The sequence below is a fragment of the Camelus bactrianus genome, chromosome X (genome assembly GCF_048773025.1).
Source record: "Camelus bactrianus isolate YW-2024 breed Bactrian camel chromosome X, ASM4877302v1, whole genome shotgun sequence".
Taxonomy (NCBI): domain Eukaryota; kingdom Metazoa; phylum Chordata; class Mammalia; order Artiodactyla; family Camelidae; genus Camelus; species Camelus bactrianus.
The window spans coordinates 22970362-22996275 of record NC_133575.1 but is presented as its reverse complement, the minus strand read 5'-3'; the positions used below and the strand labels follow the sequence as shown (position 1 = coordinate 22996275).

General features: G+C 34.5%; 1 protein-coding gene across 1 annotated transcript in view; it reads right to left on the bottom strand.

Annotated features, from left to right (window-relative positions):
- The window catches only part of IL1RAPL1 (interleukin 1 receptor accessory protein like 1), a 1156506-nt gene that overhangs the window by 233525 nt on the left and 897067 nt on the right, over nucleotides 1–25914 (bottom strand). Inside the window, exon 6 of the mRNA XM_010970316.3 lies at nucleotides 25275–25349. Within this exon, the coding sequence (XP_010968618.1) occupies nucleotides 25275–25349 (75 nt within the window). The remainder of the gene's footprint in view (nucleotides 1–25274; nucleotides 25350–25914) is intronic.

Below are 25914 nucleotides of genomic sequence, written 5' to 3'. Positions count from 1 at the left end.
CACATGGTCCATATTACACTTCAGAAAGGTCATTCTGGTTGCTTTGGGCCAAATTAATTAGAAGTGGGCAAGAGTATATGTGGAAGAACAATTAAAAGCAACTGTAGTACTCCTAATGAGATGCTGACAGTGGCTAATGTGCTCATGTCGGCTGTGAAGGAGAGAAATGAGGAGGTTTGGGATATATTTAGGAAATGCTGTCAACAGAACCTGGTAATTCATTAGATGTAAAGGGTCAGATGTGCATCCTGTCCCTGTTCCACTGCCTCCAGAATTGATAACTGCAGAGAAAATTGTTTAAAATCCCTTTATTTTGAAATTTATGGAGTATATATAGAGCATTTCTGAATTTATTCTGGATATTTATAGATGCCAATTTTATTTTATGTGACCAATTTTAGTTTTAGGTAATATAACATACACAAACACACACACACACAGAGCACACACATGTTTTGCCCACAAAGGGCAATAATAAGTTAAAAAAAAAGTGGACAGATCTTGTGTTAGCTTAGGATTCTTTTTTAAAATTAAAACATAACTATGCAGATATGCAAATATTGCTCTTAATTCTTTCTTTTAATCATATTCATAGTTTTATATAAGCCATTACACAAACTTAAACAGAATTTAAACAGAATTTAAACTTTCAGACCAAGTTTATTTTTAATAGAGAAACAATCACACGTGCAGAGTAAAAGCTGGGAAGCCTGTTCAGAACTGCTTACTCTTCACATCTCAGAATAGGCTAAAACTTTGCCTGCTAGGGTTTTGACTGAGGAGAGATCATTTATCTCTATAAAGGCCTCTCTTTTGGTAGCGTAGTGACAAATGGAAAGAGGCGGGTAGCTAAATATTTAGATTTCACATCACTACATGACAGAGGCCTATAACAAAATCCAAGACAGGACAAGTTTTGGAATATGACTTCATCCATACCTCTCTATAAGTCTTTGGAAATCATCAGTAGTTAGTTTCTATATGAGGCATCCATAATATAAAAGAGCTTAATTTTATTTTTCAATGTTTTTCAGATCCTTTGTTCTCTAATCATTCATATATAAGAAAAGAGTATAGCTAGTTACAAGTTAGGAAGTAGCAAATGTCCTTGCAGGTATTGTGACTTCCTTCTCCCTAGCAATTTAAAAAAGACTATTTGTTCTTTTTCTGCCCGCAAAAGATACAGGATCACAGTGATGGAAAGGAAACCATGATGTAGAAACGTTTACCAAGAATTTTTCTGTTGCTCTTTCCTCAAATAAAGCCCATGCCCACCCACTGGAGTAAACATCGATTTTGGAAAGAGCAACAGAGTTGTCATCTGAAATCTTGCGACCTGGCTCTTTTCCCTACTAAGTGTGTGACCTTGGACAAATCATAACCTTTCTCGTTATACAGTTTAACTGATAAAATTGGGTTTATACCACCTGTCTGACCTATCTTCCTGAGCTGTTATGGACGATGTATGGGCACTTTTTTAACCATATATTCTGGAGGCATCACTTTAAATGGAAGACACTGCCTTAGGCAGTTTGTTGTATGTGAAATATGGATTTAGGATTAGGAGACCTGAGATCTGTCAAAATTCTGCCACTATTTGGCTGTGTGACCTTCGTTACAATACTTCAATTCTTATCTTGTGTAAAGTGGAGGAATCACACTAGATTTTTGTAAGGCAGTGGCTTCTTAGAGTAGTGGGAACTTTTTTTTACCCTACAGCATATATTTGGCAATGTCTGGAGGCATTTTTGATTTTTGCAACTGGGTGAATGCTACTTGGATCTAGTGGGTAGGGGCCATGAATGCTGCTAAATATCCTACAGTATACAGCCTTCCTCCCACAACAAAGAATTATTAAGCCCAAAAAGCCAATAGTGCCAAGGTTGAGAAATCCTATTCTAAAGCCTCATCCTGCTTTAAATTTTTTTAACATTTTTTATTGAGCTATAGTCATTTTACAATGTTGTGTCAAATTTCAGTGTAGAGCACAATTTTTCAGTTATATATAAACATACATATATTCATTGTCACATTTTTTTCACTGTGAACTACCACAAGATTATTTCCCTTTAATCATAGGGAAAGGCATTCCATAAGTTACCCACTTGACTAATAGGTACCTAACTTCATCAAGAGATTTTATTTATTTCTATAATGAAAATAAACATTGCCATCTATAGTGAAGTTCTTCACTAAAATGTAAAGACTGGTTATTATTTAGCACTAAGAGGAGCAAGAGTTTAAGCATCTTTACCACCATTGCCAAACACAATCCCACATGTGATGTTTCTCTGGGTATCCAGGATCCTCAAATTATATAACTGCAGTCCAAAGAACAATATAGTTGGCAGAAGGAAGTATTTCTGTCAGTTTTTGTCAGCACAGCAATGAAGACCATGAGTCTTAGCATCAGACTACTTGGGTTCAAGCCTCGTTTTCATCAATAACTATGTGAACTTGGGAAGCCTCTCTGTGCCTCAAGCTCCTCATCTATAAAATGTGATTGATAATACAGTTTGTGTTTTAAATGAGATCATTCAGGTAAAGCTCTTAGCATGGTATCTGACACATAAGAAACACTCAGTCAATGTTAGCTATTGTTATAGTTAGATCTGAAGGTGAATTTTCATTACATTCCAGGGCATTTCTTTATTGGGGTCACTCAGATTTATTGCTACTTATGAGCCTTTGCTGATACTGTGGGTTTTTTTTTTTTTTGGTCTAGTGTGCCTTTCTCCATCTAGAGAAATTATAATCATCCTTTGAGTCTCAAAGCCAACATTACCTCCCTGAAAGGGGCTTGTTGGGCCCTTGTGAGCAGATAAAGCCTTTCTATCTATGATATTCTTAAAGATCTCTATTCATAACATACTCTAAAGAAAAATCAATCTATATCCTTCACACTATATTATCATTCACACACACACAAACACACACACACACATACAAGCATCAGCCTCCTTAGCTGGAATGACAAGCTTCCTGACTGATATCTACACGGACATGGCAGGCACACTGGGCCCGACATGAATGTGAAAACTGGATCAATACTGGGAAATATCTTGCTCTAGTAATAAAGAATAAAATTGAATTTGCAAGCTGAAATTAAATCTTTATCATTGAGAAATTGAAGAGGAGAAAAGTCCCATGTTTGACAGGGTAAGATGACTGAGAAAAAGCAGAACTCAGCAGGATCCATTTATAGCTAGATCCAAGGTATACTTTCTCCAAGTGTACAGAAGTGCCTGGGTTCTAAAGAGATGACACAACACATTCTGTTTTGATTCCATTGTCCATAATATGTATTAAAACGTTAAAAAGAAGAATAGCTGCCTATTATATTTGGTGTGTGGGTTTTTCTGAAATGAAGATAAATCACTCCACATGGTGGATTTTAGATATGACTAGTGCTGCTTAACAAATCTTACATGACAGTAATAAGCTTAGTCTCACAGTGGACAGTTAAGCTAAAAAGATAAGAAAATGCTAAGCAAAATAAAAGTATCCTGTCAATAATTCCAACCCATAAAACATGGTTGACCTTCTCCACCACACTAGAAAAGAAAAAAAAAGGAAAAGAAAGGAGTGTTTTCAGGACTTCCATGTTACGAGTGTTAAAATGTGACCACTAATGGGATTTAGGTACATGACTGCAATTATCCATGGACTAATTAAAAATGACTTGTCACTCACATTGTTCACGGCATATCAACAATAGCAAACATGACTGGGTTCACTTTAATTTAGAGTTGTGTCAGATTAGCTAATAGAGAGTATTACAATTATTGATCAAGCTCATAAATCCTCTGTGAAAACTTGTTGACAGTTTACGTTTATGCCATCATCTTATAAAATGTCAAGAACCAATTTCCTAAAGTTACATGCAGACTATCAGGTAATGATGGTAGAATGAACACAGAAATACAAGTTTTTTTTTTCCTCTTGAGTACACACGAAAATACAAATGAAGGACTTTTTAATTAAGCACAAACCCATAAAGGAAACAGAGGCGGGAACCAGAGTGACAGAATTTCAGAAGCTAGACAGTTAAACAAGTAGTAACTCATTCAAAAGATCTGAAAACGCTGAACCCTAATCTAACAGATGTTCAGGCCAAGAAAAACGTGATTTCTAGTGCAGAACCCCCTAAAGGCTAAGGAATTGATAATGCTAGACATCCATGGAAGGGAGTATGAGAATGAGGCAAAAATAAAGAGGATTGTTCAAAAATATTTTATAGAATAAATCAGGTATCAATTCCTTTCTCCGGCATGGCATAGACTAGAAGTTTATTCTCTGGAGGAGGTCAAAGACAGTCTCTACACAGCTGAAGGCGTGCTTTTTATGCTGAACGTAAAATCTTTTCCGACTCATCTATCACAAGCAGGCAGAATATTGGAGGATTCTTCTGGATGAATCTGACCAGTGCAAAACAAAAGAGCCAAAGATACTGAGAGCAGGGGCTTCCCAACGAGGCAGACAACTTAACCATGAAGCCCAAGATCATAAGGCTGTGAAGAGTTCCCCAGCATCTTTTTATTGCCTTACACTTAATGATGAGCAGACACCAAAAACTGAGGGAAGCCTTTAACATGAGGGAGACTCAAATATGCAAGTAAATAGACAATAGGAATGTGGGGAGAATAAAGATAATGTAGAGAGAAAAACAACCATCATAAAACAAAATAAAAGATCTAACTTAAATACCCTTAGAGAGAGAAGAGATGCTCTCGTCTCCACATTACAAGAACATGGTGCTATAGAAAAAGATATCTATAGAAAACAAGGGAAAACACTTAGTAATTAAAGATATGTATCAGAAAAGAAAAAAAATCAGTAAGAGGGTTGGAAAATAAAGTTTAGGAAATCTCCCAGAAAGTAAAGCAAAGAGAGAAAGAGATGGAAAGTACTATACTGAGCAGCTCAGCTTTCACTAGTTTTTCCACCATCATAAGCAACCAGTAGATGGTGATGAAGCCACAATGACTATACAGGAGGATGGGTAAGCAGGAGATGCATGATTGTGCAGTAGGGGAGTTTTTAGTTTATATAAGATGGCTTTCACAGCATGACTCCAAAGTGTAAGTACATGTAACTGTGATGAAAATAGCTTCACTTGCATTGTAAATGAAATACACAAACACATATATATATCAACGAAGACATTCCATTCTCAAAGACGGGGGATACGCAATTGTGCATTTTGATTAGTTTTCACTGTCAAATGTTTTATTTTAGTGTGGAAAAAATAAAAGGTATTATGATTATAGTCATTCCTGGAGGCAGGACATGATCAGGAGCAGTCTTGAGATCTTCTTAGAAGCAAAATTTGTGGGGAGAGAACGGATAACATAGTAAGCATTTAAGCTAAATATAAATTTTAATCTGCTCAATTCAAGTGACTGGTCTTTTCTCTGAAGAACTTTCAGAGTTTTGGATTTTAAATTGTTCTTTTAAAAAACTATAAATTACATTAATAGCAGATGTTAGCTTCTCTATTTTCTTAATAATATAATTTGGCAAACTAAGTAAATTGACAGCTTTATGATGATTCCCTTCCACCCTCCCTCCCTCTCTTCCTTCCTTCCAATAGTCCACCTGGGTCCTGGAATCTAAATGTTTTGGAAGCACTGCTCTAAATGGCACTCAAAATTCTCATTCCTTTTATGAAAAAAAATACGATGACGCTTCACTTTCTAACCACATTGAACAACCCAGGATAAAAATCCCATGCCTACTGACAAGTGCAATTCCCCTTTGTTTCAAATCACATTGCATTATGTGGCCATTTGTGTACCATTTTCGAGCCTTGCTGATGACCAGCACAGTAGGATGAAATGCACTTCAATGAGGTGGAAAATGGAAGTCCCTCAAACACTCAGAAATCAATATAGCATGGAAAGATAGACAAAGGAAGAATAAAACAGTATGAAACCTGAAAGTGGTAAGGAATTCAAATGTAAATAGACACAGTTCTAAATCAATACCAATCAAATATGTGTCCAGCTGGATAATTTTAAAAAATGGTTGAAAAAAATTGAGTCAATTAACTTTTCAAAATGTTCTACCATATCCCTAGTTATTTAAACTTTTGTCTAAATTATCCAGTTATGAAATATTTTAAATATATTATATACAGTGCCTTTCTTTCCTTGACAGAAGGAGAAGAAAATGAAGCAGTAGCAAAAAGAAATGGCATAATTCATAATATCTCTACTGGGATATTAATCTGATAATATATATTTGTAGATGAGTGATTTTGAATGGATACAACTCAACTGTGAAAATAATCAACAGTTTTCTTAGTTACATCTTATAATTATGTTTTTAATTAATTAAAATTAATTAAAATACTTGGAAATGTGGAAGAGTAGACAATGATATGATAATAAGATGGTAGCAAAGCTCCTAAAAAAGGCTTTTTTCTTAGGACACAGTAGTAAATATTAAACAATTTTCATTATACTAGGAAAAACAAGATAACTCTCAAAAACATTGCAATTAACCTTCAGTCATTCAATAAGAAGTTACTGAACAAAATCCATCTGTTGGTTACTCAGAGATAAATAAAACACATTCCCCCCTCCTCAAGAGGAAAATCAGACACTCAGAAATTAGTATACTTATTATAATAACAATTTGAGGCATGGTGAGAAAAATAAGTGCATTCTCAGACCAGTAATTATCTGACTTCCTCTCCAGGAGAATCTCTGAAATGCCTGTCCAGTCAAAACACCTCACTCAAGCTATGTTCACATTTCCAAATAAGGGAGAACCTTGCCAAAATGTCCCACGGTCCTGTAACCACTGTTTGAGTCAACGTATTTCCCTTAAATACTGCTCCACTTAATACTACTCAGCCATAAAAAATAATAAAACAATGCCCTTTGCAGCAACATGGATGTCCTTGGAGAATATTATTCTAAGTGAAGTAGGCCAGAAAGAGAAAGAAAAATACCATATGATATCACTTATATATGGAATCTTAAAAAAAAGACAAATGAACTTATTTACAAAACAGAAACAAACTCACAGACATAGAAAACACACTTATGGTTACCAGGGTAGGAAGGGGGTGGGAAGGGATAAATTGGGAGTTCGAGATTTGCACGTATTAAGTACTATATATAAAATAGATAAACAAGTTCATACTGGATAGTGCAGGGAACTATATTCAATATCTTGTAGTAACTTATGGTGAAGAAAAATATGAAAACGAATATATGTATATTCATGTATAACTGAAGCATTATGCTGTACACCAGAAATTGATACAACACTGTAAATTGACTATACTTCAATAAAAAATATACATACAAAAAATACTGCTCCTCTTTTTGGCATTCCTGTTATTATTACTGGCATCACCTTCCTCCCAGTCTGCCATAATTAACACCTATTATTTTTTCACTCCTCTCTCTGTCAACTTTACTTCCTATTAGTTGACACATTAACAAGATTTATACCTCTGATTTTCTCTGATCCCTCTCAAATCTGACATTTTTCAAATCCTAATCTTTTACTTCTCACCTAGGTAATTAGTTTCCCAATTGGTTCTCTGGCTATTGGCTTCTTTTTTCTCTTATTCATTCTACAGTCTATTATGAGACTACCTTACCAACTGGGCTCTCTCCCCTGTCTCTTTTAAAAAAATTTTAAACTTTCATTTTTTTTTAAATTTATTTTTTGTGTGTGAGTTTCCCTTTTAATTTATTTTTTTATTTTTTATTTTTTAACATTTTTTATTGATTTATAATCATTTTACAATGTTGTGTCAAATTCTAGTGTAGAGTACAATTTTTCAGTTATACATGAACATATATATATTCATTGTCACATTTTTTTTCTCTGTGAGCTACCGTAAGATCTTGTGTACACGTCCCTGTGCTACACAGTACAATCTTGTTTATCTATTCTACAATTTTGAAATCCCGTCTATCCCTTCCCACCCTCCGCCCCCTTGGCAACCACAAGTTTGTATTCTATGTCTATGAGTCTATTTCTGTTTTGTATTTATGCTTTGTTTTTTTGTTTTTGTTTTCAGTGGCATGAAGGTTTCACTTTCGTGAAAATGTATCTAAGTTCATAATTTTTCTGGCACCACTCTTTTTCATCAGGTCAGCTGGCAGAATTGCTTCAGCTGGCTGTAATACTGCCCAGCTCCCAAAGCCAGCACATCACATGCTTTCTCATTGCTATGCCAACCCTAACACTGGTCTTTCAGCGACGCCTTTCTACTTCAAGTCTGCCTGCCTAAATCGTACTCCTTAACTAAGGTATAGCTCACCTAACATTTTCACAATGAGTCCTTGCTTGATCCTGCTTTTGAAATCAACTGTACTCTACACTCATACAGTGTATTCTTGGTTTTACTTACTGCTTTACCTAACACTTTGTCGGTCATATGGCAAACATCCAACAAGTACTTGATTAAATGTACAATTTCTTACTAGTACCTTAAAAACTTTTAACACTGCCATTCTGCTCATGAATCACAAGTCTGAGAATACTGCACAATATAGATGACTATCTCCATAGTTTTAAGAAATTATGCCTATAATTGTTATGGCTCAATACCAGGATGTCTACTAATGGAGAAAGGTATATTATTGTTAACATTTTATTTGTGAACACTTTGTTTGGAAATAATATACCACTTTCCATTAGTAGATATCCTCACCAATCCACTTATGAACAGATATTCATTTCTAATATAGTTAGATCAACTCTTGCCAAATGTAAAAGGAAAACTAAATATTGCCAAATTCACCTCTGAAGAGGTACAATCTGTCTTTGCTCTTTAAGAGCTACAGGACAATCCTGTTTTTAAATCTTGGTAAAGGGATCCCTCTGCTTCATATACTTTAAAACTCCTGTGCTATAAACAACTTCTAATGATGTCTTTCCCAATCGGTAATCCCTAGGGCTACACGGAAAAAGGACCCTTCAGGTGAAAAAAAAAGAAGACCACAAAACAACACAGGTTAACGTGCAGTCACACACAGGCAAGCTGTGGGCACACACACAAGAGCAGACCCTGATAATTACTGAATGAGGGTTCTTGTCATTACTTCACTGTTCATTCACCTTGTGAACTTTTACTCAATATCTGTTTTTGTGAATGTAGTAAAACAAATGATACATGCTGTAATGGTTTGAATGCTGGCTTGCAAAAGTTATGTCCTCATCCTAACCTCTGGAAGCTATGAATGCTACTTTACAGGCGTATCTTGTGCTTCACTTTATTGTGCTTCACAGATATTGTGGATTTCTTTTTTTTTTCTTTACAAATTGAAGATTTGTAGCAACCCTGTGTCAAGCATGTCTATTGGTACCATTTTTCCAACAGCATTTGGTCCCTTTATGCCTCTGAGTCACATTGTCATAATTCTCACAATATTTTAAACTTTGTCATTATCATTGTATTTGTTAAGGTGATCTGTGATCAGTGATTTTTGATGTTACTACTACCACTCTCTGAAGGCAGAGATGATGGTTAGCACTTTTTTTTTTTAGCAATAAACTACTTATAATTAAGGTATGTACATTATTTTTTAAACATAATACTATTGCACACCTAAAAGACTACAATGTAGTGTAAACACAAATTTTCTATGCACTGGGAAACCAAAATATTTATTTATTTACTCACTTTATTGCAGGATTTAATTTACTGTGGTGGTCTAGAACTGAACCTGCAATATTTCTGAGGTGTGTCACCATTTGGAAAAAGGGTTTTTGTAGATGTAATAAAATTCAGGTTCCTGAGATGAGGAAGTCACTCTTGATTATCCATGTGGGCCCTAAACCCTATGCCAAGTGTCTTATAAAAAAAGACACAGGGTGATTTGAGACAGTTGGAAGACCAACACATACACACACAGAAACACTCAGGAAGAGGGCAATATTGACCACAGAGGCAGACATTGGAGTGATGTGACCACAAGTCAAAGAAGGCTGACAGCCTCCAGACATTGAATGAGGCAAAAATTCTTCCCTAGAGCCTCCAGAGGCAATACAGTCCTCAGACTTCTGGCTTCCAGAACTGTTGAGAGAAGAAATTTCTGTTGTTTTAAGTCACCAAGTTTGTGGTACTTTGTTACAGTGGCCACAGGAAATGAATGAAGACACCAATATAAGTTTTTCATAAGGTAAGTGACTCAAATTATTGCTAAATTTCCACCATGCTTTGAAAAGTGCCTTCTTTCTCCACTTCATCCCCATCTTCAGTCCCCAGTATAGTGCATACCTTTCATTTAGAAGGATATTCTGATCTCATGTGTACCTTCTGTGTCTGAGTTAGAGTCTCTCTTTCTTGACAAAAACAGCCTGACTGATGAGATAACCTGGATGTGTTTATGTCGTTAGCTCCCTCACATGCATAGCAAAGAGCTCCAAAAAGTATAGAGATTATGATTATGACTAAGAAAGCATCAGACCCACCAGGTCAGAAGAGATATATAGAGATATAATTAGAAGAATTTTCTGTTTATAGACCTTAAAAGTCCCAACAGGACTGAGAACAGTGATTCTCAGCCTCCATTCCAGATTTAATAAATTAAAATTATAAAAGATCTACAGGTATTTATGTCATTCATTCCTAGTTAAAAATCACTGCCACAGACAGATGGACATGAAGATCCTCAGGCCACAGATTCTCACTTAATTAGTCAGTGGTAAGACTGACTCAATGGCTTGTGTCAGTATACCATGATGCCAAGGACCTCTTTAATTGAAAGAAAACATAAATTAAAGGTGAAAATGTTAACCTATAATATTGAAATGATTAAAATATATGTGCTCTGAATTACTAAACTGAATATAAAATGCTCTTCTGCATTTAAGGATTGATTAGATCATCATTTCAATAATGTTTGAGAATCTCAGTCTTATGTCCCCATTGAGAAATTGTTCTCATAAGCTAGAATAAAGTCAATGTCCACCTTGTTTTCAATATTATGCTACCATGAAAATAAAATAAATGAATGCTTAGGATATTTTAGTCACTGAAGTCTAAAATAGAGTGTCAACTTGGTTACTATACTACTTTCATTCTTATAATCATTTTCACAGTTGGTGAAAATTTTTTGATATTAGTGCTTATGGGGCCTTGACCTATAAATGTCAGCCCATAGGAAAAACTGCAAATTACTTTGTTACATCAATGCAGCATACATTTACATTATAAAAGAATTTCTATCTCTATGAAAACCTTACTAAGTTCTTTAAAGTTAAGATATATTTATAAGCCATGCGCAAGATATACTGTAAATGTCATAAAAATACTGTAAGTCCAATTTAATTTCTGGGTTAACATTGCTTTTAATCCCTTTGTTACAGGTTTTCTAAATAGATAATTTACTAATGTCTACATAGTTTTTAACTTTAAATGCTCAGTCATTAGCTGGTTTTAAATTACTTACCTATGTATAGCCAAGATAATTATAATCGGAAAGAAAATGTGAATCCTAAATTAAAAAAAGCCAACTGTGTGTGCAGGGAATTAATAGTCACAGTAAACAGACAAGTCAATTATTAGTTTTATTTTGTCTGTTTTAAGAAATAAAATGAGACCACTTGCTTTTTGCTTGCTATTTTAGAAAGGGCTATAACTTGCTGTTTTTAAAGAGTAAAAACTCTGATGAACTAACTGACTCTTCTAGCTGCTTTTTCACATTAACTTTTGCAGCTCATGGGACATTCTGTTCATGAATGTTCTAAGTACTTCCATTTTCTTAAGTGCCTTGAAAAGAAATTTCATGCTTGAAGATCAGTGGAAGAAAAGTGTCTATTAAAATGTACTTGAGAGAGCAGAAGTACAAAAAATATGGGAATGAGAAAATAGGAGGCAAAGATGAACAGAAGATCCAGGAGACATGCAAATGAATACAGAAAAAAGAACACCTGAGAAACATTTCAAGGACATGTTCATATTCAATTGCATTATTACTAGATGTTCTATTTGATGAACCACAGTATCTGTTAACAGTGGGATAAAATAAAATGAAGTAGTCCGAAGTCCATAAGGATGAGACCATTTAAATATTGCAGAAGGGTCATGGATTTAAGAGGATATTGTTCACATTTAGAGTTTAACAAACTGAAGAAGGAAGCAATAATCAATACGCTAGTGTAGAGAAATGTGTAGCTCATAAGTTTCAGTCACAATCTGTAAAATGGAAGCACAATACAACATCACAGACTGTTGAAAAGATGAAGTGAGACAACATATGAAAATGCTTTGCTAATGTAAAACACTCCAAGAGCAAAGAGAGATTATGATCATTAACCAAGGAAAGCTGAACCTACAGGGTCTTGACTTTCTGGCTGATTACGAAGCTCATTTAAATGAGAGCTGACAGTCACTCATGGCTGAAAATTAAACAAGAGCAGAAAGTCTTGGCCTATTCCTGAGGAACAAGGATTATCCCTGAGATTAACCAAGATTGTAATATAGCTTTGTAGACAGGCTCATCTCTCCCTCTCTCTCTCACCTATATATGCAGCTGTGAGCAGACCTTGTGCCCAGTATACACTCAATAACAGAGTAACAAATGGAACTAGTGAACCCATCCTCATTCTGGCTCTCTAAAATTATGGAGTCTACTTGACAAAACTTTAGAGATCTGCCCTAAACTCAGGGTGCTGCTTAAACCTCTAACCTTGAACAATTTCCTGGCTGCACTGTGATATGTAACTGTTCTTTTAACCCCTATTTATTTCTCCAAACTCAACCTGCTGCTCTGTTGACCTTTAATAGTCATCTGATTTTTCCTTCTCTGTCCGATCTGCATTTGATTTATTGCCAGGCTTCCCAGTTAGATCTTCATAGCTCAGATTCCTAGGTCCTTCTTTATCTGTCTCCCTCATCCATCAAGGAGGATCTTTAATCATGCCAGGCAATCAAATCAAATCCAACAGTTTAGTATGGTTTATTCTGTTAATCTGTAGTAGATACCTACTTAAAAGGGTAAATTATAAATATTGGTTTTATTTATGAGGATTGATGCTGAGTAAATGCTACATGATTTATCATTCACATATTTTTGTGTATTAGGTATTGACCAACATTTTAGGGAGGTGAAGATGAAAGCACTGTAGTCCATTCTTTAAGAGTTCCAAGTGCAGTAGGGGAAACTGACACACAGTAATACGTATACCAAATGATACACTCTAATAATAGTGTGAAAAAGAAAGTTACTAGAATTTGAGAAGCATTATTTAATTCTGCCTTGTGGGAGTTGAGTTAGGGAAGGCTTCATAAAGGGGACATCGAGATACACCTTAAAATTTGAGTAGACAGGCACAAAGGACAGAGGCAGGAGAGGGAATTCAAGATGGCAGCCATCACATGTGCAAAGGATAGAGTCATGGAAGTCCATGGTATGATCAAGAGTGCCTGGCCAATGGTGTGAGCTTAGTAGAAGGGTAAATGAAACAGCACCAATAAAATGGGGTCACAGAGAGAAAGGACTGGCCTTTATCTTCAAGGCAACAGGCAAATATATCTTTAATCAACAAATCTAACATTATCCTACTTTACAAAGATAATTTTCTTACCAAAATAAACTGAGAGTCTGAAAAACTGACTCTTTTAAATTTTGGTATTTTGGACTAAAAGTTCTAATGTCCATTATAGGATTTCTACTCTCTATTGCCTCAACTCTTGACTCTGATGATTGTATATAGGAGTGATGGTTGCATTAAACTCAAGAAAGCCACTATGTGTAGGCTCCAATGAATAAGGTAAGGATAATTATGGATCCTATAGTCCATCGTTTTCTTGGTACATCTTTGCAGGCAAATTAGGCAAAGTCCATTCTCAAGTATGGGGTCTTCAGAGTAAAGATTTATACAGGGAAAATTTGTAGAGAGAGGAGTAAGTAAAAATAACTGCTGAAGTAATTGACAGATGTTTCTACTTTTGTTAACTTAGAAAGTCTATGAAAACAAAATAGGTATAATTACTTTTCTGTGAGGCCAGATTGCTAAACAGAATTTGCCCATTTGATTACCTCCATGATTCTTGTATCACCTGATGCGGTGATTCTCCTTTCATAATTAACTGTGTTGCTCTAAACTTCTTGATTCTCAAATATAGATTTTATTATATTAGTTGTTCCAAACATATTAGAAATCAGTCTGTAGCATGTTCCAATTTATGACACAATGGAACAGATTCATATTCCATGATAGTCATTCTGAATCCAGATCTTACTGTAAATCTTAACGATCTTTAAGACTGTTCCACAGTGCAACTGTGTTTGGTGGTATGAATACTGGATCTACCAATAAAAGGACCAGACACTGAGACCATTAGACTAAAATTATGTATCCGGGCATGTTTCATTTGGCACATATGGTATAAAAATAAATTTGAATTACTTTAAGTAGGGCATACATTCCCCACTTCACCATGGCTCTCCCTCCCCCCACTTTTTATTGCATTACTAATAGCCTTACTTAACTCATTCATATTACATGAATTTGACTTTATAACCCATGCTGTAGCATTTCCATCTTTTCAGGAATCATACCTTTTACCTGAAAATGTCTTTAACAGCTAAGAGTCTGATATTTGGTTTGTGGTAGAATTAGGTTCTAGGTTGAGAGATAACCTAACACTGTGTGAGAGACAGCAGTGAGATGAATGCAGGTGGGGCTGGGAAGTATACACTACAGATACAGAGGAGGAGATGTCAGGATTTGTTGAGAGGAGGGGCAAGAAAGAGTTTTCAGTCTGAGAGAGACTGCACTCAAAGGCATCAGGCTGGCTACTTCTGCCTCCACTAAGTTACTGAGGTGACATAATAAAGATGACAGCTAAATTAATACGATGTGGATTAACTGAGAACTTTAAAGAAAACAAATATTGAATACGAAAACAAAGCCTCTGTAACAACTATTGCTTCTTCCTCACCTTCAACTGGTACAAACCCCACCTCCACATACCCTTCAACTAGTACAAACCCCACCTCCACATACACACTTTCATGTATTCACACAAACATACGGGTTTCCTCATCACAGGACAGAGCACACGATGACCAATAAGCCAACACCTTTCACCTTGATACCATAATAATCTGTTCAAAATTTAGCTCTGTAACCTCAGCTATACCAATCAGGATTCCTTCTCAGGGAATCTCCAACTCCAGCTAGATTTCCTCCTGGTTGGAAGAACTGAGCAAAGCACTGTTCTCACCCTGTATGTCCCCCTAGCCCCATGCCACACTCCACCTCTATAAAAAATGATGACATGAAGAGAGAAGCAGAAAAGAAAAACAGAAAATTCTCGCATTGTTCCCATCACCCTTGAGGCCAGCACTACTCTTGCCTTTGACACTTGTGATCAGAGCCCTGATGATGAATTATCAGAACCTGGGATTCTTGAAGTGTAAATTGTCCAGGCACAGCAGTTGATCTGAAAAAATCCTCAAATTAACTTTTTCTTGAAATAGCCAACCATTTGAGACAAAAACCAACTTTTGGGGATTATTTTCCCACTAAATTGTTTACCTACTTGCCTCAATCCTCTATTTTATTTCATGTACATAAATCATGACTGAAAGAAAATAAAGCCCTGTCTGCTCTGAAATTTGTCAACAGAATTCTCCCTTGATTTAACATTTCTTTTACATATAGTAACATGTTTTCTGTGGCACTTAACATAACCTGAAGTGAATAACTTATTTATTCATCTAATATAAGACTCACTTATTTATCTCCCATCATATAAAAATATTATTCCCCTTCCCTAATTAGTAGCAAATTCTAATAAACAGCACTGGAGTAAAAATACATTATTCATGGGAAATAGAGATGGATTATTTTTTTTAAAAAAATAATCACTACAGATGACATACCTAAGAAAAAATATCTCTGTATAAATCATTTTATAAATATAATATGTGACATATAATTCTGAAGCAGATATTCATACTACTTATAAACAGGCTATAAATAATAAGCAGAGTGCAACATAATATTCTAATTGCATCTCAAGTAATTTTGGCCAAAATTAGATACATTATTCAGAAAACATTAAAAAAATGAATCAATAAATTAAAAGTCTTAAACTTGCCAAGTTACTTGATCAAATCAGAAATATACATCCATCAGAAATGCTAAAATATTTCTTTTAAGGGAAAACAAAAACACTTACTGAACTTTCCTTGAGCTATTTCATATAATGGCTTCTTATTGAACATTTGTGGTAGTAATGTCAAATTCTCCTAGAACACATCATGTTGTGAGTATCATAGTGATAGCTTGATGTGACAGGATGCATTCAATTTCATATTTCTGGAAAGGCAATGCACTTTCCTTTGTTCTCTTCCTACTCAAAGAGCTGCCAAGTTTCTATAAACACAACTGCTCATCAGTTAAGTCTGAGGTGAGTGCCCTGCTTTTATTAAACTTGTAACAAAAATTCTCCAAGAGTGAGGAGGCCTGTAGCCTGCCTGTGAGTTTGAGGAGACCACTGCAGGGAAGTGGGAGAAGAGAGAGGGAATTGCTGACTCTCCTGGAATCCTAAGTCTTTCTCTCATGCTCATTGTGGACCAGAAGTGGAAACGGGAGGTATCTTTTGACCAGATTATTGGAAAATAAAAACTCTTTTAACAAATTCTTTTCTTTTCCTTAATTATTCAATTGGATAATATATGCTCTAATTAGAATTTACATATCTTAAATACAAAATTTTTAAAAATCCTTAGTGTTTCTGAGAAAGTCACATTGGGCTTGTGTGTGGTGAACTACAAAAGAGGCCTTTTCTCAAGAGTTTGCTGTGAGTCTCAGATTTTAAAACCTTCTGGATATTCTAATGCATTGGGCTTATCTGGCATGTTTTCGAACATACATTTAGGCCCATCTTAAAATGTGAATTTTTAAACATTTATAAAGCAACAAATCAAATTTCATTGTATATACTTTCATAATAAAAAGAAAAACATTATTAAATATATATTAATATCTTAAGAGAAAAAGAAGTGACCGGCAGAATGATGTAATAAAAAGGTTCACACAAATTTCAGAAGAATCAAAATACAAAATACTCCCTTTAAACTTGCAAATAACAGTTGTCACTACAGGAAAAACAAATGACACCATGGGCTGTCATTCTATTAGGATACATTTCAACAAAATCAAGGCAGAAAAGACAGTGTGATAACATTCAAAATGTATCCCTTATGAAAACTGTTTAGTCACAATTGAACATGAGATTCTGGCTACTCAAAAAATCTACCCTACCACATCAATTTTTGAGAGTTAGATTAAAATGAATTACTGTGGATTCTGAAGCTGGTGAATAAAATTTCATATTTCCTCAGAGGAGGCAAAAAGTCACAAAAGGGATACGAGTTTCCACTGACAGAGAAGAGGAAGTCACACTGAAGTGAGAGGTGGATGCTCCTTCATCTGGGTTAGTTAGAAATACCACTTGCCAGTGTCCTTTCAATGAACCACATCTTATGAAAACGTAAAAATCTTCACTACCACAGAGAAAAGTTGTAGGGGTGATTATTCAATTATAAAAGGATTCTTATATAAAGTTATTCACTACAGAGTTTCTTTAAATAAAGTACTTTCCTTGTGCATATAAATCTTTCCTTGATCGTTAGCTGCTTAAAAGAAGCTGGGGGACAGAGTCTCTTAAAACTGACATGTTAAGCCACTGCCAATAAAAGATCAATCAAAAATGAAGGGAACACTTCTCTGAAACTATGATGATTCAATTTACCGACAAAACTGTAGGAACACACTAAGTTGGTAGAGTAAGGTACGATTGGAATGCTAAGCATTTTAACATGAGACCATAAAATCCTGGTATCCTATTTTCATAATTGTATGCAGGCACGAGTTATTTTTCATGAAGAATCTGCATAATTTAGGAATGCTCAGTTATTTAGCCAAAATTCAAGAGGAATGAACATCTCTCCTTGTATTTAAATTTTAAATGATGTGGGTCTTTTTATAGTTTCTATTTTAATGAACATCAGTCATGTGGCACACATTCTTATTCTGAAACCTCTTTCAATATTCTACACCATAATGTCCCTTGATAGGTTTATTTCTGATAAATTGGCATTTACTTTGCAAATTCAGAAGTTCTTGGTAACATAGGATACTCACTGCATTTTTCTATGCTAGTAAACTTCAATCACCAAGAACGAGTCAGAAAGCTTTGTAATAACAATACTTGTCAGAGGAAAAGCAGTATTTTTCTATAAAATGAATAAGACTATTGCTAAAACCTTCAGGAAGAACTTGACAGGCATAATGGTTTGATGCTTTGTCTTGTAAAATTATTCCCATGTACCTTGTGTTAAGGAATATTATATCTGAATTTCTTTAGTTTAGAAAAGTAAGTTTTTCACTCTTACTTTATTCTTGATGGTTATTAATAAATTAATGTGGCACAGTGTCCATTACATGGCCCATTTTTTAAGGGATGGGAAACATTTTCTTCCATTAGGATCATGTACTTAACTGTATGCATTTGGATCGATCTGTTGAAGAATTAAGTAATCCAAAATAAATCAGTAATTTCTTTAAGATAAAGTCTTATTTAAGTAGAAAAATTTAGTATGCATATTGTGTTCTTAGAGAGGAGAAGGGAATTAATTGTCTAAAACGTTATCCATCCTATATAGTAGCAGACTTACACTCTAGTAAGTATATATAAGCATGACGAAACAATTGATGTTATTCCAAATGCATTTCAGGAATCTTGTATATACAACTTTCCATATACACTCAGATAGATAGATAGATATATAGATAGATAGACAGACAGACAGAAAGATAGATGGCATTAAAATATCTCAACTAATTGCAGAAAGCATGTACCGACTACTTAACATATATCAGGCAATGTACTAATTTTTACATGCATTATCTCATTAAATACCCATACTAACTCCATAGAGCTAGGTATTTTCATGGTGTCTTTTTTATTGATTAGGAAAATGAGGGCTGTTTGTTTAAGGTTACAGCAGTAGCATTTGGCAGAGCTGGATTGTCACCTAAGTCTGTCTGACAGAATGACCTGAATGTGGAACCACTGCTATATGCTGCCTCTTCATTGTAATCAAATTAATAATAAAATAATAATAATGATGATGATGAAGAACAGGAGAAATGATGATGCTAACAAGTTTGTTTTTGTAAATTTTGTGATATAAAAACATGTAGCCATTTTTGGTCTCTATTTTCTCATCAGTTTAAAGAGAAGAATTTGACTGGATAACTACCAAAGCCCCTTCATTTCATAGTTTCTAAATCTAGAATTGTGAAGAGTGACGCGTGTCTAGTTTCTTAGCTGGCCACCAACAAATAAAATTGCACTCTTAGTGTTAAAAGAACAAACTACATGATTCATGTTTGCGTCCAAGAAACTAGACCAGAACTACATCACGAATTGGGAATTTCAATGGACTCTCTGCACTGATTTTGTGACAACACTCTTTCTTGCACCTTTTCTTTTTTCCCTTCTTTCCCTTCAGGCCCTTTTCCAAGGTAAGAAGAAGCAGACTCACTTAGATTGTCTCTATTCCAGTTCTTAAAGCATTTTAACAAGTACTTCAACAGGCTTCCAAACTTTCAGATATCAGTAGCCCACAGAAGCTGTTCTAACCTCCACCTCCATCTTTCTTTGGGTTCCAAGCCTGTCCTAGCACTACGCCTTGAACATTTAACACTTCAAAAGGAAGTCAGACTTCTGCTTAGCTAGAAATTTTTAAAGCAAACATGCAAAGTTGCATTTTCTCCCTAATCTATTCTTCCTCTCTGCACTAAGGAAAGACTTTGATTTTGAGAATTTGTAAGATTCATATCTTAAGTTAGGCCCTATAATGATCTAAGAATATGAATACTAGCTTTCATTTATTGATTTATCATTTGTTTAAGGATATGAAATATTAAATAAATGCTATCATGAAAAATATTCCTCTTCAGGTTAGAATCACAATTCTTACATGCTTTCGGTTTCAAAAGTAAGATATTAGATCACAACAGCTGTCAAGAGTTATTACTTTCATTCATCCTGGCACATTAAATTTGGATTGAGTAGAACTGAATGCCATCAGCTTAAATAATTATAATACCAGTCTGTGTTTGCCTTTACACGCTTTAATTATGATGTCTATTTGTTCAGAAGCTCCAATTTATGTCTAGCAAGCTTTATTTCAGGCAATGGAGCTATGTTGATCTGCATGTCTTTCTTAAGTGGGCAACAAGTACATCATTTGTCATCTGAAACTTAGACTTTGGATACAAATGTTTTTATCTTGAGTGAAAGGAAAGTTTTATGGTTTTTTATATGAGTTTGTCAGTGAAAATATGTTTTGTACATTCCCCATGGAGCAGAAAAACCAAGGTCAACAGCATCACATTTGCTGGTGACAACCAGAAGAGTAACGTGGATGGAAAAACCCAAATAGTCAATGCTGACTCCTTTACCTCTGGGAAGGAAGGTCATATTTGCATCACTAGAGTAATTCAGCAACGAAGTATTCTTTAACATCAACAGTATTGTATGCTACTTTCACATTAGGTATCAAATTCAACACCTGAATTGTTTTGTTTCTAGCGTATTGATATTAAGTATTTTCCTTCCTGAAAAAGGAAACAAAGAAGCTTCCTAATTTTAGTAAGATAAAATAGTAACCATTTAGAAAAGATGTGTTTCATTTCAAGAAAATAACAGCTATCTATGAAAAAACAGACCCAGATAGCAAATGTTAGAGGGCTATTTTTCACTACATAAAATAACTCCCCATATACTTTTCTTGGATTAAAAACTCAACTAGCATATTTGTAATATAACACATTCCATGCACAATATATTTAAATACACAGTTTCAGAACATATAAAAGATTGAAGTAAAGTATGTTTCCATAACTAATTATTTTACAGCAAAGTAAATTAAACATACAATTTTCATGTCATCAAACGCTTTCCTTGAGATATTAACATCTGGTGATCCTTGTTACTCAATCAGATACATGAGTTTTCTTTTTAACAAATTTAACAAAAGAAAGTGGATAGTAAAGAAACAATAAAGTATATTTTTCTTCTTGCAGAAAATTTGGAGATGTGTGCCCTTTGTGACATGTACACCTTATCAACAATCAGTATTTATTGACATTCCCTGTGCCCAGAGCACATCACAAAATTACCATGTGCTTTATTAAAAAACACAAAATCTAAAGGAAGTTGTCAGTTGAGCATTAGGATAAGCAAGAGAAAAAATGGATAGAGACTGTAGACATTTGATCAGGTTTCTGTATTTCTTCAACTGTATAGACTACATTTATTTGAAATCCTCCAAATGTGGATAATCCTGAACAAAGAGAGGCCACACTCACACTCAGTGAGTGAAGAGAGAGAGCTCAGAGTTGGAAGGAAGAAATGATTCTGATATCAAAGGAAAGTAACTTTTCCTACAGGATTTCTATGTTACAAAGATATATCACTTTATTCATTTTATCAAAAAATTAAGTTATTAAACTCATTACATACTTCTGGTGAGAGTCTGTACAACTTCTCTTGTAAGAATTCTGAAACTATGTAGCGAGAAAAAAATGAACTTTGCAAAAATCTGAATTTATAGCAATAAATATAAAAGCATAGGATATTCACATGGATCTCATGCAGCCATTAAAAGGGTATTTTGAGAATATTCAACAGAAGCAGAATGTTTCTACAATGTGAAGTATAAGAAACAAGATTCTTTTCTGTATTTCCAAATTTCTACCTATAATTAACCTGTAAATTTACGTTTAAAGCAAAAAGCAAAATAAAGTGATATCCATATGTAGGCAAGTAATTAATGATACTTTTCAGTAAATTCTAAGTTGTAAAGTGTAAGTGTCTCACTGGGTCAAGAGTGGAATGAATTTCTACTTTTTGAAAGTCTGGTAATGATTTCTACTTTTGAAAGTCTGGTTATGATTAATATAACATCCTCTGTTCTGGAAGGTTCTGAAAATGGGCTCCTGGCCACATCTTTGATTGACATCCTTGAGGCTCAAGCTCAGCAAGACAATGGTGTCTGTCCTTTGATTCCCTTGACTACAACCACCTGAAAAGACTAAGTCAGGCTCACCTCCTGGACTGACCTTCAGAATTCTACAGTGTGATTTCTGGGCCTTCTGCCCAGGGAAGTGCTGTCCATATATTTGCTGATGCCTGAAAGTTACTTAAAAGGGACAAAGTTCCTTTTTTTTTTTTTTTTCCCACATTTAGAAGTAACACACAAATGCCACTTAAAATGGAAATGCTAGGCTGTGACCTCATATTGACTGAAATTCAAACCCACCAATTTACATATTTTATGTGAATTCACTTACTCTTATACTTTTTCCTAAGTACTTTGGTTTTTGATGTCTTTTGCTTTCTATACTGAAACAGTTAAAATGATCACTATCAGAATCTTTCCAGTTTTGAGAAGATGAAGAATTTGCAAGAAAGGAAGACACAAGGGATGTGTAAAGAGAAAGGTAGACATGGCCAGCAAAAGGCAGAGAAAGGAAAATTTGGAGATGAAGACAAATTCATGCATTTCATGATTTTATGTAAGTCATTATTAATGTGCTTCATATATTTGCACACAAACTAGAGATTTGATGGATTTACAGTTACTAAGGTCAGGTGGATGGATGTGTATTTAACTAAGCCAAGATGTTCATGTTAGGTCACCAGACATGTATTAACTCCGCTTTGTATAATTTCTGGTGATTGTTCTTATAATTTAATTCATATAGTAATTTTATTAACCTCTGATGTTAACCTTCAATTTAGGACAAGGTTTAGTCAGACCCCTGAGCTCTTGTCCAATGAAACTTTGTTGGACATTTTCACCTTCTCTTGAGAGTAGGCAGCACTTACACCTTCCCCATCCACTGGTCCTGGCCACCCTCTTTACTCCCACCCTATAACTCTTCACTCAGTCCCCTTACTGGGGATTTGATATCACTTCTTGTGCCTCTTGAAATTAATAGCTTTTTAAAATCTGGAAATGGCAAAAATTAAATCCCAAAGGAAGTAAAAAAGTCAAAGCACACGTTGTAGAAAACAAACATATTTAGGCATCTTGAGTCTTTCCCTTTTGTGGCCCTTAATATTATTTCCTATTTTCACTTATCCTTTGTGATCAGCTACTCTCCTACTCAAATACTATTAAAGTGACAACACTAACAAGATAGTTTTTCAAGTCAACTGTTGCTCAAAAATTCATGGATTAGGGTTAAATTCCTCAAACTAGTAAATGGTTTATCACACTGAGAACTAGAATCAGAAAATAAAACAAAAGTTGTTTAGAAGAATCCAAATCCCAGGTTGACGTCCACAGTTTACTTGGTGTTTAAAGAGAGCTCATGTTCCTTTAGGCAGTGACAATAAAGGAGTTAATTTGAATATGTCCTGGGGGCATTTCGATAACACAAGCTCATCTTTCATCAAATGAATATACAGCCAAATCTTCTAATTTGCATAAGTAATTTTCATATTTTCAATTTGATTTGATCAGTCTTTATAACTTTTGTTCAAGAAAAAGTAACTTGACAAAGAAAGCTTTACAAATTACTTATTCCATTTTGTAAGACATTTTAGTAGAAGGTAGAGAACAATCTGATTTATTCCAAATTCAGGGACAACAGAAGGAAACCCAGTGGGTAACCATCTATCATAAAATTATTTTAATTACAGTGTAAGTAAAGAGATACATACAGTTAGCATCACTTTTGCTATGGTCATTGTAGATAAGTGGTACAATAAACCACTCCTTCTTGGTGCAAGATATTTATAGTTCTGTATAACTACTTAGAAATATATCTTCATAGGAGCTATTGAAAGGTCTGTATGAACATGGCCACTTATGAAAATTTATATTTCAAAATTTCTTTTCAAAGTAGCAATACAATCTAATATACCTCAATATACCATAGCATGAGTAAAGAGCATGATACAATTTTAATACGTTTGTTTTGTATGCAGCATTGCTCTAAATCTGCTTGTAGTCTTCCATCTCAAAATAATGACAATTATAATACCATTTGTATGTACATGGAATTGATCCAAAGACCTGGGTTTACCATCAAAGAAACATATTGGTACACTGACTTGTATAAAATTGCATTCTTTCAGGCCTCCAAGTTAGTAAATACAATGTTGGAAATCTGTTGACTACCATAATTCTACAGGCTCTAAAACCATGATCTTATCTTTTTGCACTATAACTTTGGATGTGTGATTAGTAAAGATTATCAGGTCTGTAATCTTCATTTTGAAGACAGACTTACAATTTTGATATTAATTCTCACCCCAGTAACAATAATAACATTGGTAACATAAGGGATGGGCTATCTACTCTTTTTCAGTTGTATACAATAAATGCATTTCTACTTTCAAATGACTAATGAAAGAAAAAAATTCCTTAACATGAATAACTGTTAAACTTATAATTTTGATAACCCTTTATGTCCAGCCACTAAAAAAACATAATTTTCTGCTAAAGTATATGATATATACATGCATGCATACTATACTTCAAATAAAAATAAATAATATTATTGAGGGTACTGTATACATTTATAATTAAGGGGGGGATTTCTCATAATTTAGTATAACTGAATATAGATAAATCGGACTAAGAAATTCCAGACTTTAAGATAAGTATGTTAGAATTCATATTTGTGGACAACTAGATATTTTTACCAAAGCATATTCTATCCATGTTCTTATGTTTCAGTTCTTCAAATAAAAGCCACTTGCTTACATTTTATAACTATATAATCCATAGCTTAACTAGCACAATGTCCATTATATTTGACTAGATAAAAACAAATTTTAACTGTTAAGGTGACATTTATTTTAATGAATCTGTACCCATACCCCCAATTTTCAAAAATTGTATTTTAACATATTAGTGGATATTATAAGTCAAATGGTTCCATACTGCCTGTTTTAAAACCAATTCAAGCCTTATAAAATGACAAAATAATACCATCAACAAAACCTTCAGCCTATCTAATTGCTCAGCAACCATGTAAATAACACACAAGTCTTTACATCCATATGTACTGCTTAGTCCTAATGCATGTACTTGGGGAGATGGAAAGGGCAGCATTTGCTGAGATTTCCTAATTTTGCCCCCTTTAAATAAATATGGGCTTAGCTCAGAGTATTACATGAGGTTACAATCTAGGTTTTTTAAATGTTGGAATGTAATGAGAAAAGTGTATTAACCAGAATTAAGGAATTTACTCACCCAGCTGGATCTCTTGAATCGTCAGTTTACTTTCCACAGGATACAAAAGCTTGGGTGGTTTATCAGTCAGAGGGGCTGAAACACAATAATAATATAGACTTATGGTGATGCTGCATGAACTGAAGGATAGAACACAGTTTATTTTCCCAAATATTTTTCATTCTCCGAGAAGGGTGTCAAGGCACTCTACCAAGTAATGACTTACATGTTGCACGTAGTACCTTCAGGCGAGCTGCAAAGCTATTAGCTGTCAATGAGTCAAATATAACACAACCAAGTTGACAGTCACATGAGACTGCTGAAGTATAGAATCAGAACTGGCCAATCCTTAAGAATATGTGATTGTACTTCATCAAATATTTTCAATTTGCACCTTGTTTTCCTTTCTAAAAGGTACCTTACATTGTCTCTGTGTTAATTAAAGATACACATGATATATGCATCATGTATGTCAATGATTTGCTGTCTCATTCTTCTTAATTCCATTCCTAGTTTCCTTACCATGGATCACATTGCCTCAAAATTCATAACTTAGTAATTAGATTAAGTATTTATCATATACATATTCTATAAATAGGGTAGCAATGTGGCATTAAATTACTACAAGTACTAGTGGCATACTCAAACGTGCACAAAAGTA